Here is a 15841-nt window from a genome sequence, read left to right on the forward strand (position 1 = left end):
CCTTCACTCCCTCCCGAGCAGGCTGCAGACTCCGGCTTCATAGCTGACTGGGCCGCTGACTTGGTTCAATGTCAGGAAATGCAGATGCTGGTTCAGGAGTGGAGGCCCCTGCTGCCCCCGTCGCCCCCTCCACAGTACCAGAAGGGATGCAGGGTGAGACTCAGAGCTGGCAGCCGGGCGGAGACACGACGACACCCATCCAGGACAGTGAGGCCAGGGCAGCTGAAGATGAGGTTAGCAGCTGGGATTCTCCAAGTTACCCCAACCTTCATCCTTCTGGTGCTGATGAAGATGAGACAGGGCAGGCAGGTCCAGGGGGACACTCGGTGGGACACGAAGACCGTAGGAAGTCCACCCCAGGACTTATATTCACCAACGAGTTTGGTGAAGAGATTCAGGACAGCACAGAGGTCACAGGAGACAAGTGGTCCAGGTCTCCAGAAGGTTCTGTTTCTGATTATGAAACTGCTGAAGAATGGGGTGACAGCGGTCAGGGGGAGGCTGGGTGAGTGCTGAGGATGAACCTTCACATGAAGATCATCCCTCAGCAAACATCTCGGGGTTACAGGGTGGTGGAACTGACAGTGGAACCGCAGAACAAGTTCCACCACAAAGTGATGGTAGAAATAAATCCACTAAAGAAGGGTCAAGAGAACAAGCTGCTGGAACATCAGTTTACAGAGATCCTCCTGAAACTCTTAGACAGGAAGAGAGAGCGTCTTCCTCTCAAACCCAGGGAGGAGGTGCGTTTGATTCAGATCCTTTTGCTGAAACTCAGGGAGGAGGTGCGTTTGATTTAGTTACTGCAGCTGAACCACAGGGAGGAGGAACGTTTGATTCCGATCCTTTTGCTGAAACTCAGGGAGGAGGTGCGTTTGATTTAGTTACTGCAGCTGAACCACAGGGAGGAGGAACATTTGATTCCGATCCTTTTGCTGAAACACAGGGAGGAGGTGCGTTTGATTCCGATCCTTTTGCTGAAACACAGGGAGGAGGTGCGTTTGATTCCGATCCTTTTGCTGAAACACAGGGAGGAGGTGCGTTTGATTCCGATCCTTTTGCTGAAACACAGGGAGGAGGTGCGTTTGATTCCGATCCTTTTGCTGAAACACAGGGAGGAGGTGCGTTTGATTCCGATCCTTTTGCTGAAACACAGGGAGGAGGTGCGTTTGATTCCGATCCTTTTGCTGAAACACAGGGAGGAGGAGGGTTTGATTCCGATCCTTTTGCTGAAACTCAGGGAGCAGGTGCGTTTGATTTAGTTACTGCATCTGAAACACAGGGAGCAGGTGCGTTTGATTTAGTTACTGCATCTGAAACACAGGGAGGAGGAGGGTTTGATTCCGATCCTTTTGCTGAAACTCAGGGAGCAGGTGCGTTTGATTTAGTTACTGCATCTGAAACTCAGGGAGCAGGTGCGTTTGATTTAGTTACTGCATCTGAAACACAGGGAGGAGGTGCGTTTGATTCAAATCCTTTTGCTGAAACACAGGGAGGAGGGGCGCTTGATGGTTTTGACTTTGATCCGTTTCCTGAGCCATCAGGAGAAGCTGGGGTCTCTGGGGATGGTAGAGGTGGGTGGGATTCCGATCCTTTTGCCAACAGTTTCCCAGCAGCCTCTTCAGGGACCGGGGGTTCGACCTCCAACACCTCGTCCTGGCAGGAGGTTAGTGGTGGCTTCCAGTCCGTCTGTGGAACAGCAGCAGACGGAAAAAAAGATGTAAACATTCCCAGAATTCACAAAGAAGCAGAAAATTCAGACATGTCCGAAGACGAGGCTGCAAATCGGAGATTTGGAAAGTTGTACCAAGAGCTAGACACAGAAAAGGAAGAGGTACTTGATTCCTCCCTTCTTCCGTGTGGTAGATTAGCATAGAGTAGACTACAGATCAGTATGGAACCCTTTCCCGCCTTCTATCCTCCCACAGACTGAGACACTAAAACCTGGACCCTAAGCCTGAGCTCCTCCCACCCCCTCTGCTTGTTCCACTCTCTGAGTGTCCTCTGCTTGTTCATTCCATACGTACTTGTTTCAAATCGAATCCGTCATTCCAACTCATGATACATCCATCTCACCTAAAGGCTTCTAATACTAATCTGTGTCTCTGCAATTTAATTTAGGTGACCAATGCATTTAATGGATTTTCACAGGTAATTTTTTAACTTACATTTGCACCAAATGAAACTGAAATGTCCACTTTGCAGCAAAGAACTCAGCTGGCAGCTGTCAGATGACAGTGTTTGGTATTCATCACTTAAGTGGAGGTTGTTCAGTCTGATTTGGTCGAGAGGGTTGTCTGCAGTAGTGTAGCCTTATTGAATGAGGGTTTCTCTTGTTTTACTTCATTCACTGTTCGACCCTCCAGTTGTAACTTTCACACAACCTTTCAGATGTGAGTTCCATCCTCTTAGAGACTTTTACATTTTTTTTGAGAAAGAAGTAATGCCATGGCGAGCACAAAAGAGGAACCAAGTCATTTTGAAAGTAGATTTTACTAGTCGACAGCATGAGTGTTCATCAACCCTCCGAAGCCTTTAACCCAGTAACGTGGCTTATATCCCCCCTCCTAATGTTTCTTCTCTCTCTGGTGTCCCATAGTCCTATCGCCTCGTATTCTTTACATGTGATGTGCATGACACTTAATTGTGTATTTGTGGATCCTGACTGTCAGTTGTGGTTCTCTGTTTTCAACAAATGCACTGAAGGATGCTGCTGCCCCGTCATTTTTTGCTGACTTTGATAAGATGGTGAGTTTAATAAACCTCTGTCTGTCTGTCTGTCTCTCTGTCTGTCTGTCTCTCTGTCTCTGTGTGGTTTTTAATTGTGGAGGGAACTTTTACTTTTATGACTGAAAGATGAACTAAATTCTGGACATCATTCATGAATGGACTGTTTAGGGCAAACTTTTGACGAATTCTGTGGCTCTTCTTGAATTTGATCTGAAATGTCAGGAGCCACAGTTTTACATGTGAACTGCTGTGACTTTACTGTTTGTCTCTGATAAAGAACGAAGTGAACAGTGAGTCAGCTGAGCCTCCTGAGGCCTCAGAAACACCAACTGCTGGCCCAACAGAACCTGCAGAGGAACAAGACAAGCCTCCACCTGTTCCTGATGGAGGAGAGGAGGATGAGCACACACCTCCTCCTGCTGGAGAGGAACCTGCAGCTCCATCTGTGGGAGGAGAGGTGGAGGAACCTCCAGCTCCTGCTGCTGGGGAGGTGCTGGTGGAAGAAGTCAGATCTCCTCCTGTTGGTGGAGAAGATAAGGAAATAACTTCAGACAGCCCAAAGGAGGAGAAACCTGCTGTGAGTGGATGTGTTGATCACAATAAAGGTGTGATCCCCTGATCATGCTCACCATTATCATTCTGATTGTTATCATCTTTATTTTTTACCATCATCATGGAGCTTAGAACTGTGGAAATCCACAGCCATCTTCTTGGTGTTGGAGATGTTCAGCAGAAGGCAGTGCTTAGCGGTCCAGTCAGTGAAGGCCACCAAATGGTTCCTGCTCACTCTGGATACATGCCCAACAGATGATCAGAGTATTTTTGACTGTGTCAGGTCTCGCATCTGTAGTGGCAGAGACAGACAGGATGGGACCTGAACAGTCCCTTGAGGAGTCCTTGGGTTGCTCACCACTGTCTCAGAGACACAAGTCCCCAGTCTGTAAGAAAGTCTGCAGTGGAGGAGGTGAAGCAGGCATCAACCTCCATCCCTCTCACTCTGGGGTCCACTTCCCAAATGAGCAGCCGGTTCCAGGCTGCCTCACAACATGAATGGTTTGTAGCTGGACTGAAGAAAGACCAGACCTGCCAAGTGAGTGGTGGAAGATCTGAGGCTCAGTAGTCCTCTTTGGCATTTACATACAGCAGACCGTCATGGTGCAGAGTCTGTGTCCTCAGTAATGTCCCCAGCACATGGTGGGATGTAAACAACAATGGTGACAATGTGAGAAGATTCCCTCAGTACAGAATGAGGTCTCAGACCGGCTGCCAAAAACTCAACATCTGGACAGCAGATCTGCTATGTGATGTGCTGTAACCGGAGTAACACCATATACTCTCAACAAACAGCACCAGACCACCACTTTAGTTCTGTCCCCTTGTTCTCAAGTCTCTGTCCACTCGTACTGTAGTGAGGCCGGGTACATCCACAGTCGGGATGTTGCTGTCCAGCCAGGTCTTCATAAAACACCCGGATGCACACATGGTGCAGTAGTTGGATCTTCATAGGACTTTTTTAGTCAAAGAATTGGTGTTACCCATAAGAACCGATGGTATAAAAGGCTCGTATCTCTATTTTTGAGCTCTTAGTTTAGCCTTTAGCTTAGGAGATCATCAACATCATCATCACCGTTACTGTCACCATCACCACCATCATCACCGTCACCATCACCGTTACCGTCACATCACCGTTACCATCACCATCACCTTCATCTTCATCCTCTTCCTTTAGGTTTTAGTTTTGTTGTTTTTTGCTTACTGTTATTTTGAGGAATCTCCTGACTGACTGTAATTTTCTCTCCACAGTCAACAGTTGGATCTCCAGCCTCTGAGAAGGCTGAGCTCAGTCAGGTATGTGGTCTCACTATTTCTCTTCATTTTTTGTCTTTAAGCTAAGCTTTCTAAGGTCTAAGGATCTATTTGTCATGATCTGGTTTAATAAAGACTTCATCAGGCTAACTCGTATAGATAAAGACTGTCTCATAAGCAAGAATTTATTTTGTTTTTGATTTGATGAATAACATGACTGGGCTACGCTAACCAGCATAACACTGACTTTAGCAATCATTCATTTTAGCTTTTAGCTTTTTACCTTTTAGCTGCTTTTGGGATTTCAACCAGAAAAAGAATCTGTTCAGATGTAAGTATAAATATCTGATCAGATTATCATCTGGTTGAGGTCTTGATCCTAATTGCTGTCATGTCTGCAAGTCCTGTTGTCAAACAATGCAAATAGTTGATATATATATATATATATATATATATATATATACTTTGTTGTAAATTGATGTTTGATGCATTGACCCCTAGGGTTAATCATTCTTTTCAAGAAAAGATCTACTTTTTTCATCCCGGAGGTAGGCTTGGGCAGTATCCAAATTTTGATACCGTCAAACTTCCTTCACATTTTACCGGGGTATACGGTATTACCGTGACTATTACTGTTACTGGCTTGTGCCGTCACGTTCGGAAATTGAATACCAAACACTATTACTGAATAATAACATAACATGCATATTATTAACAACTTAATAAAAAATGCAGATTAGAAAAAAAGTGCAAAATACAACAGGACCTGCGGTGCTGAAAACCCGCTCTGATGGTGAGCTTGTGGCACAGACGCACAGGTACTTTCGGGCCAGTCGTGACATCTGGGGAAAACAACTGGCAGCATATTTCCACCAGAGAAGTGGGTCCTCATCTCCTTGAATGACAGGCTCCAAACAGTAGGCTGTTAATTCAGCGCCGGCTCGCTCGTCTGCAGTGCCGACTGGACCGGCCGCTGCAGGTCGTTTTTGCAGGAGGGTTCCCAGAGACGTCTTTTTTCATGGGGGTCCGGGTGGTGCCTCTTCCTCTTGCATTCTGATGGCCACTGCTGCTGGTGCTGCTTGATCTCAGCCTGTAATTTAGTGCGTTATCATCAGTCTCATATCCTCCACGGTAACAATGGTCGAGGAAAGTGCACTTTCACATTAATTTGCACACTGAATCAGATTCAAACTTGGTCTCCAGCTTTTTAAGAATTGCAGTTTTTATTGACTTTGTTAGCTCGAGGTCGTTTTTTGATGTAGCCAACACATTCTCCCAAACTGCAGAAGTTGTGTTCTTTTTTGACACCAAGTCACTCCGTGCGGGATCTGGTGTTTCCTCAGCACCCTCTTCTCTGACACTTCCAAAAACAGACTCCAGCTCAACCCCAGGACAGGTGCAGTTCTCCTGATGAGCTTGGTGAGTCTGTTAGCATCAGCTGCCTAACCCTAACCCTACACTACAGCGTAGAAGATGACGCTGGAGACCACGAGTTCTAAAACATCTGCAGCATATAGCTGAGCCTCCTGATAAAGTCCAGCCCGCTCTGACCCTTCAGTTTATGGTCCACGTGGACTCCCCAGGTATTTGTAGCAGTCCATAATGTCCACCACTGGTCCATCTATGGTGACTGGTTCTGGATGAGTCCTCTGCAGGTGGTTCAGTCCACACCAGGACAGAAGGCACAACAGAGGACACCTGTCCTCTGCCTCCTGGTCCCTGCTGATGCAGCCCACTACAGCAGAGACGCCTTAGGACTTCAGCAGGTGGCGGGACTGAGACCAGAACCTTTAGTTTGAGTGTGAACAGGAAGGCGACAGGACCGTCTCCTGTGGCACCCTGTGCCGCTCATGATGGTGTCTGATGTTACGTCACGAAGCCTCACGTACTGTGCAACACGGTCTCACGGGGATTCGTGAAACTGTCACGTAAGTTTTAGTTTCGGTTTCGTGCGCACCAACACGATTTCGTCATGTTTTTCGTGCCGCTCACCACGAAATGTTTTTCGCTGTGGTAATCACATCTGAAAGTGGTTTATACCGGCGGATTCATGACGATCTAAGCTGTCCATCGGCGTATACTGCTTGTGTGATCGCGTTTGCGGCCGCCGGCCGCCGGACATTCTTGAAATTCCTATGCAAATTGGTAAGTGTACCACCGGCTTATGGTTAGGTTATGGTTATGGTTAGGGTTATGTTTAGGAACGATGTCATGCAAAATATAGCGTTGGATTCGCCACGGTTTTACATTAAAAATATAATATACACATTCTTTTGAAATACGTTCTGAGTGGCACGAAAAGTCCGCCGTTTAAAATACATTGGTGCGCATTTCGTGGTGAGCGGCACGAAAAACATGACGAAATCATGTTGGTGCGCACGAAACCGAAACTAAAACTTACGTGACAGTTTCACGAATCCTCGTGAGATCGGGCTGTACTGTGGGCGGCCTGTGAGGTAGTTGATGATCCAAGCCTCCGGTGGAGCCTCCACCTTCATGTCCAGCAGCTTGTTGCTGACATGAAGGTGATGAACACACCTGGAGGACTCAAAGAACATGACTCTCACAGTGCTGCCTGCCTCTTCCAGGTGGGAATAAGCTCTGTCAAACATATTTTTAAGAATACAGACACTTTGATCTTTGGTCATGGTCTTAGTTTGTATCCATTTTCCCTTTCTTCTCCTGAATCATGGAAATTAAAGCTCTACAGTATTAGAATTCCTGTCTATCATAAAATTCTTTATTTGGACATCGTATAGAGTCTATAAAAATGCTTAAGGTTTTGGTAAATAATGTGTGACTGATTTAGAGATGGCAGCAGCTGCTGGTTTTTGTACTTTTGGACTGACAGAGTTTCTTTCCACAAACAGATTCCTCCTGCTGAAGATCCCAGAACTTCTCCAGGTGAAGCAGTTCCAGCGGTAAATATTTATCAAATAATAAAACAATGTGTGACTCACACCAAGACACAACACTGATGCACAATGGACCCTAACCCTAACCCTCTTACATCAAGGTACAGTCGATGTACCTTGGTGCTATAAGATACGAAATACAGACAGAAAAGTGATCGCTCAAAGAAGCTCATAAAGAAAAATACTGTAAATACAAAGATCAGAGGAAAGTCGTACTTGCAGTGGTCAACTTTTGTCTCCTCCTTGTGGTTGTAAAAGTATTGACACAAATGCTGGGAATGTGTGCTTCACCATCATACATTCGTTAAAGTCCTGCATTACAGCTTAGTAATTAACTTAGCTCAGCTCATCATCCACTGTATCACTGTACTTTTGATCAGTTAAATGTTTTATTATTATTATTGTGCTCTTTATTGTTTAACCCTAACAACTGACTTCCGATTGTTCTGAACCCTAATTATTCCTGCTTATCTCTCGTGTCGTCCTGTGGGTCAGACTAGTCAGTTGCATTTTCACAGTGAAACTTCTGATGTCCACATTTTGAGAAATTCTTCAGCGTTTTTTGGTGGATTATTCGGTTTATGATCTTTTTCAAGAATGAATTCATATAAACTCATGTTTAGTCAGGATTGTGGGGTGGAGAACCCAAGCGCAGGCACAAACAGACAGGCAACCGGGCATAATAATAAAAAGGATTTATTAATTAAAGCAACTACAAACTGAAAACGGGACTGAAGTGGCTACAACGAAACTAAAGAGTGACAAACCGCAGGGCTACAAACAGATACTCACACAAGGGGAAACTAATAACTAAGGTGAAAACAAACTAAAGTCCATACCAACAGTTGAGTCCAAAAGAGGGTAAATCCACAAGGGGAGCAAAGCGAAGGCAGCATGGCTTAGTGGATAGAGTGGCCATATTGTAACTGGAAGGTTGCCGGTTCGGTCCTGGTCCCGTTAAGCTCATGTCGAGGTGTCCCTGAGCAAGACACCTAACCCCTAATTGCTCCTGATGGGTTGTGGTTAGCGCCTTGCATGGCAGCTTCCACCATCAGTGTGAGAATGGGTGCATGTGACGTATCATGTAAAGCGCTTTGGATAAAAGTGCTATATAATTACAACCATTTACCATTTAAGTCCAAAAACTGATGTAATCCAGAGAAGGGGGAGCGGGCTCTGAAACTGCATGTGTCCAACAATGAGCCAGCAAAGAACTGAGGTAAAGGCAGGGCTTAAATAGCAAAGCAGGGGACCAGGTGAAAGGAGTTGTGCTGATTACAGCAGCTGACAATAATCAGTAGACCGGTGCAGCAGACAGGGGGAGCCAGAGGAACAAGGCAACAAAGGGGGGAAAAAATGGAAACGGGACAAAAAGGCAGCAACTGGGGCAGAATCCTAACACATTTATTATATAACAGAATTACTTGGCAGGATTTTTTGTTTCTGATAAATTAGAAATGTTTTGTCGTTTACAAGATCACTGATTTAAAGTGAAGTAATTTCACATTTATTCATGGATGTGACGGATTAATGCTGACTGTTCTCTCTGCAGGAAAACATGCCCATCCCGTCTGTTGTGATTGAACCTGCTTCAAGTAATGAAGGTGACGATGACCGGGATGCAGACATCATCTCTCCCACCGCCGTCGGTGACAACGGCATGGCGACTGAAAACCAGACGATGAAACACATGAGTCCGTCTGGAGGGGTGTCAGGACTGCCTGACGACTTTCTTTACAAGGTTTGACTTTTTCCACCTGCAAACAGCAAACCAGTTGACAATAGAAGCGGGTTTGTCACAGTGTACTATCACTTCATTCTCATCAGCTACATGGATGTTAAAGTCACCTACTATGATGAGTTTATCTGTCCTGAGCACCAAGTCGGCCGAGAAGTCTGAGAATTCAGATAAAGAACTGAAAGGAGAAGGTCGCCTAAATGCAACAACTAACAGAACTGGTTTTTGTGTTTTCCTATTCAAATGTGTGAGACAAAGACGACGGCTTTCAAATGAATTCTAGCCAAGTTTTGTTCTGTGGTTGATTAATAGGTTTGAGTGACAGATGACTGCACTCCTCCCCCTCTGCCTGTACTTGTGTGTATATGAATATGAATGTGGTTTCAGTCAGACACGTGAAGTCAATACAATGATCAGTTATCAGATCATGAACTAAAACAGATTTAGATATGGGTTCTCTAAAGCGTCTTGAGACAATTTGACCTTTAATTGGTACTATATGAATAAAATTGAATTGAAAAAATTGAATTGAATGTAGATGGCTGAGATCTAAAATAAATGCTGGATAGGTGGTGAACTTTGGACTTATGTTTGGGACTATGCTTCCAATGGACACTCATCCAGCCCGGCTGGTTTCCCAGCTGCTTGGGACCTGCCAGGGGTCGGCTAACAGGGGCTATGTGCCAGGGCTCGGCTAACAGGGGCTGTGTGCCAGGGGTCGGCTAACAGGGGCTGTGTGCCAGGGGTCGGCTAACAGGAGTTATGTGCCAGGGGTCGGCTAACAGGGGCTATGTGCCAGGGGTCGGCTAACAGGAGTTATGTGCCAGGGGTCGGCTAACAGGGGCTATGTGCCAGGGGTCGGCTAACAGGAGTTATGTGCCAGGGGTCGGCTAACAGGGGCTATGTGCCAGGGCTCGGCTAACAGGGGCTGTGTGCCAGGGGCCGGCTAACAGGGGCTGTGTGCCAGGGGTCGGCTAACAGGGGCTGTGTGCCATGGGTCGGCTAACAGGGGCTATGTGCCAGGGGTCGGCTAACAGGGGCTATGTGCCAGGGGTCGGCTAACAGGAGTTATGTGCCAGGGGTCGGCTAACAGGGGCTATGTGCCAAGGGCCGGCTAACAGGGGCTATGTGCCAAGGGCCGGCTAACAGGGGCTATGTGCCAGGGGTCGGCTAACAGGGGCTATGTGCCAGGGGCCGGCTAACAGGGGCTGTGTGCCATGGGTCGGCTAACAGGGGCTGTGTGCCATGGGTCGGCTAACAGGGGCTGTGTGCCATGGGTCGGCTAACAGGGGCTGTGTGCCAGGGGTCGGCTAACAGGAGTTATGTGCCAGGGGTCGGCTAACAGGGGCTATGTGCCAGGGGTCGGCTAACAGGGGCTATGTGCCAGGGGCCGGCTAACAGGGGCTATGTGCCAGGGGTCGGCTAACAGGGGCTATGTGCCAGGGGTCGGCTAACAGGGGCTATGTGCCAGGGGTCGGCTAACAGGGGCTATGTGCCAGGGGTCGGCTAACAGGGGCTATGTGCCAGGGGCTGGCTAACAGGAGCTATGTGCCAGGGGCCGGGTAACAGGAGCTATGTGCCAAGGGCCGGCTAACAGGGGCTATGTGCCAGGGGCCGGCTAACAGGGGCTATGTGCCAGGGGCCGGCTAACAGGGGCTATGTGCCAGGGGCCGGCTAACAGGGGCTATGTGCCAGGGGTCGGCTAACAGGGGCTATGTGCCAGGGGTTGGCTAACAGGAGCTATGTGCCAGGGGCCGGGTAACAGGAGCTATGTGCCAGGGGCCGGCTAACAGGGGCTATGTGCCAGGGGTCGGCTAACAGGGGCTATGTGCCAGGGGTTGGCTAACAGGAGCTATGTGCCAGGGGCCGGCTAACAGGAGCTATGTGCCAGGGGTCGGCTAACAGGGGCTATGTGCCAGGGGTTGGCTAACAGGAGCTATGTGCCAGGGGCCGGGTAACAGGAGCTATGTGCCAAGGGTCGGCTAACAGGAGCCATGCTCGGTTGTTGCGTACAGGCTATGGGTGGCTGGCTAGCTGCTACAACTACTGAGTTGTTTAATATGGTACACAGCTGTGATTCTAGCCTCGCCTCCAAAGCTATGAACAAGCTACACTTATTACATGTACCACTATCAATAAAAGAGGCAGGGGAGTAGATGAACAACTGACACATAGAGCAAGAGGGAGAAACAGAGACCATGTTTAGCCTGTTAGCTGCTAGGCTAGTGGATCTGAACCACCACGTTTTATTAAGATCTATAAAGCAGTTTTGCACATAAGCGCTTTAGGAGCCAGTGTAGTAATTCATCAAACAGACGGTTTTTAGGGCTAATCGGCACAATTTAAAATTAACTGTAAAAGAGCCGTGAACAGCTACATCACTAGCACAGTCAGCTACAGACAGGAAAACGGGAAGTGACACGTCACCTTTCTGTGCAGGTAAACTAATCACTCCTTGCAGACCTCCTGATTAGTGGCACCGTATTTTCCGCACCATAAGGCGCATCGGATTGTAAGGTGCAGTCTCGATTACGGGGTTTATTTCTGTATTTAAGCCATATATAAGGCGCACCGTATTATTGGGCACATGCTAAAACAAGGAAACGGAAGCAAAACGGTGAGTTTGGTTGAACTTTATTCTACTACATATTTAAAAGTACACTCACATTATTTTTTGATCAATCTTTAGTCAGAAATCCATCAAAGTCCTCATCTTCTGTATCTGAATTGAACAGCTGGGCAGTTTCGACATCAAATATGCCGGGTTCACTCTCGTCATTGTCGGAGTCAGTCTCGTTGCCGGGTGGCTGTTCAGCAATGATGCCGGCTTTCGCGAAAGCTCGGACAATAGTCAGTACTGTACGTAGCTTTATGTAATGTTCTGTAATAGGTTTATGGCTGCCAGTGTGTGTAGTGTACGTATTACATCCCTATGTCGGCGGGAAATAAGGACAGTCAGATTTTGGAACTCAGTGCACACATAAGACGCACCGGGTTAAAAGGCGCACCATCGATTTTTGAGAAAATTAAAGGCTTTTAAGTGTGCCTTATAGTGCAGAAAATACGGTACTATGATACCTTCAAGACCTCATGATTAGTGGTACTATGACTCCTTCTAGACCTCCTGATTACTGCTGACTCTCTGCTTCACTGGTTTTTAGTTGCTCATTGATCTTCTTGGATCCTTTTCCATCTTTGTGGAGTCTCTTAGTCAGATGTTTCTCTTCCTCAGTTCAGTTCTTTTCCTTCCTCAGTTCAGTTCTTTTCCATGATGCAGACATAGATAGATCCAGTCCATAGGTCCGGGACTGAGAAGGTTCTGGTGTTCTCGGTTCCTTTTAGAACCATGTTCATCAGTTAGAAATCACAGCTGGACCCAGTTTGGTTCTTTGAGTTTTTAAGAGATACTATTTTAAGAGAACTTCTAGTCTACTGTTCAACTTGGAAATAATGCAGTCGTTAAGAACCGATTCAAGCGAGAATCAGCTGGCGTGATAATGCACAGGGGTGCACTCACTCATGCTGTGTACAGTACATACTTTATCTGCGTATTTATTAGCATCGGGCTGAGCAGGTTTAGCAAGGGTAAACATGTTCTGACTGGTATCAGGAGAGGTGATGTTTCTGTTTGTCATCCTGCAGGTGGAAACCATGCATGACTTTGAAGCTGCAAATTCAGATGAACTGGAACTGAAGAGAGGTGATGTGGTTCTGGTGCTTCCCACTGCTTCAGTGGAGGATCAGGTGAGCTGAGCAGCTGCTGACACAAAAGTATCGTCTTTGAAAGTCCGCACCGTGCTGGTAAGAGGGAATGAATGGTCTTATTTGGCTGACTGTGATGTTTCTGTGGTTGTTGTAGGATGCTGGCTGGCTCACAGGGATCAAAGAAAATGACTGGTTAACCCTTGGAGTTGGTGCTCAAAAAGGACTTTTCCCAGAGAACTTCACCCAGCGTTTAGAGTAAAAAGCTTCTTCACATGTTGGAAAAAATAAGTAGAAATCTTCATCCAAGCCACTGGGTCAGCATGTAGCCAACCACGCTCCTGAAAACACCTGTTAACCTGCTGCAGCTGTCTGCTGGACAACATGAAGCTCTACTAACAGTCGCGTGAATAAAATCTAGTACTCCCTAACCCTAACCTTATAACCGATCATTATAAGCATGATGCGTAGTATGTTCTACTCTAACCTCTGAAAGTGAGACACGAATTTTGTTCAAAGAAAAATATTGATGTGTGGTTTATTGGGAATGTTGCAATATGTACATATTCATCTGTACACATTGTCTGGTCTGACAGCCGGGGCTACTAACCCTAACACTGACCAACTGTGTGGACTTTGCACCAAGTGTGTTGTAATGAATTTGTCGCTCTTTTGTGGATTTACAGAAACTGTAGTGCCGTGATCTATTTAAATGTTCTCGAGTGTAACACTGAATTTGTTTTTGGGACGTCATCATCGCTGTTCATCACTGTTGCTGTGTTCTGTAGTATCATTGTTGAGTGTGTGTGATGATTGATCTTTTCTTTGTTGTTTGTGGTGAAGAACTGACGCCCTGAAGAGTGTTGCTGTGGTTTTGACATTTATTATCTCTTACAGTCATCACACATCTGAGCAATGGAAAACATACAAGTGCTCATCCAGCATGAAACTGTCGACTGAATCTTTCAATAAAGTACATATTACGAGATGAAAAAGATCTCAACTATTGAAATACATTTGCATGGCTGTGTAAGTTGTGTACCTTCTAAAAATGATTTGCGAGAAACAAAGCCAATCAAAAGATGACTCGACCTTGTCAGTACTTTACTTTGAGGTGTGTGGTCACAGGGAAGGTTTCAGTCATCCTTTGACTATCCACAGCATCAGAAACTGTTCTTGTCTGTGTCTTCCTGTTTTCCTTCATATTGTCCCCATGTCTGCGTTGCTGGAGGTAAGCCCATCTCCGTCGCTATGGTTACTCCCCTCTTCAGCTCTGACAAACCAACCACTGAGTTGAACGTGTTGATGAGTCTCAGCTGACCGTTGGTTTAGGGTCAGGTTTAGGCTATGGTCCATGGCCCGTGGAAGTTTCCCAGCTTGAACTCCAGTCTCATCCTCATCTGAATTCATTTGTGAGAGAATGAGAATTATGTTTGGATTTAATCAGTTTTCGGTCATTGTAATTATTTTACAATTTACAGTTCCATTTAGCAGACGGGTTAGGGTTAGGATAGGGAAAGCTTCCCCTCCCTGGGGAGAAGGATGGTGCACGGTCCATCCACCCATTACCATCCCCGGGACCCCAGCCCCAATCCTGTGGACGGGTGTGTGGGCGTTCCCTGCCCCGCCTTACCACCGTCCATCCATTTTATTTTTGTTGCTGTTTGTTTATATGAATTTATTTGTTTTTTTTTAAAAAAAAACAGCAACCAACTAAAAGCGCTTTCAACTTGAAAGGTAAAACAAAAAATAAAATTCTTCTGTTTGTAAATACAAAAATAAAATTTCAAAAATTTTCAAATAAAACAATGAACTCAGGAAGGTGTGCTATCAAATAAAATAAAACACGATGTTTCGACCCTTAAATGGGTCTTCTTCAGGTGAAAAAGCACACGAAAAACTGGAAGTTGGCTCTGCAGAGGAAATGGTGTGTACTCATCGGCAGTCAGCTCCCAAATGAGCTTTCTGCAGCTGCTTTTCGTTTTTATATTTTCAATCATCTTTTTTATATTTTCAATCGTCTTTTTTATTTTTCAATCGTCTTTTCACTATTTTAACTGAATTTGTATATCCCTTTGTTTTAAACAATCCCTATTACTATGAATTCCCTTTATAACCAATTTTAACCTCCAGAAAATTCCCATAACCCTTTTTAACATGAATTTAAATAGTAATATATAATTTTTAACCCTTTCCTTGCCAAATGAAATAATTATAATTTTAACCCTATTTATAGAAATCCAATCATTTTAAACCCTTTTCTTGCCGAATTAACTTATTTTTAGGGTTAGGGTTAGGATTAGAAGGGTATGCCCTGATCCCCCTGAAAGGTTGGGTTAGGGTTAGGTGAAGGAAAAATAACGTCCCCCTCCGAAGAGAGGCACGTGGTGCACTGGCCATCCTGCCGCGGTCCACCGCCAGGGACTTATACGGGTAAGTATTTATTTTCAATGTGCATTACTTTGCTTTTCCAGTTATTAATTTTGTTTTCTTTTCTCTCCACAGGTTTTTCCACAGGTACGTGGAGGTAAGTATGAGCTTGTTTTTAAATTGTTTTTTAACTGTAGGGTTAGGATAAGGGAATGCTCCCCTCCCTAGAGAGAAGGATGGTGCGCGGTCCTCCCACCCACGGTAATCCCCATCACCTCGATCCTATTGTGGCTGGCGGATGCGCCGGTGCCCTCTGCCACGGCGCACCACTGTCCAGTCTCCATCCATGTTCTTTGTTTTTTTATTATTTTTGTTTTGATTTTTCAATAGAAAATTTTTTTTCAAAAGAAAAATCAAACAACTAAAGATGCTTTCTGAATAAGAAAAGGATAAACCAGATAAAATGAGAAAACAAAACTTGTTTTTTGTAAAAAAGAAATTAAATCAATTTGTGTGCTATTAAAACAAACAACTAAGAGCGCTTTTCAAATATGAAAAGGATAAAACACCATAAATTAGA

At 45.6% G+C, this 15841-nt stretch overlaps 1 protein-coding gene across 1 annotated transcript in view; it reads left to right on the forward strand.

The window, feature by feature from the left end:
• Positions 1–13903, forward strand: part of amph (amphiphysin) — a 31182-nt gene extending 17279 nt beyond the window's left edge. Inside the window, exons 15-22 of the mRNA XM_051953786.1 lie at positions 2122–2151; positions 2707–2748; positions 3008–3307; positions 4534–4578; positions 7407–7457; positions 9004–9192; positions 12832–12933; positions 13049–13903. Coding sequence (XP_051809746.1) covers positions 2122–2151; positions 2707–2748; positions 3008–3307; positions 4534–4578; positions 7407–7457; positions 9004–9192; positions 12832–12933; positions 13049–13153 — 864 coding nt within the window. The 3' untranslated portion in view covers positions 13154–13903. The remainder of the gene's footprint in view (positions 1–2121; positions 2152–2706; positions 2749–3007; positions 3308–4533; positions 4579–7406; positions 7458–9003; positions 9193–12831; positions 12934–13048) is intronic.
• Positions 13904–15841: the final 1938 nt, after the last annotated feature.

This window comes from Acanthochromis polyacanthus, chromosome 9, assembly GCF_021347895.1.
Source record: "Acanthochromis polyacanthus isolate Apoly-LR-REF ecotype Palm Island chromosome 9, KAUST_Apoly_ChrSc, whole genome shotgun sequence".
Lineage (NCBI taxonomy): Eukaryota > Metazoa > Chordata > Actinopteri > Pomacentridae > Acanthochromis > Acanthochromis polyacanthus.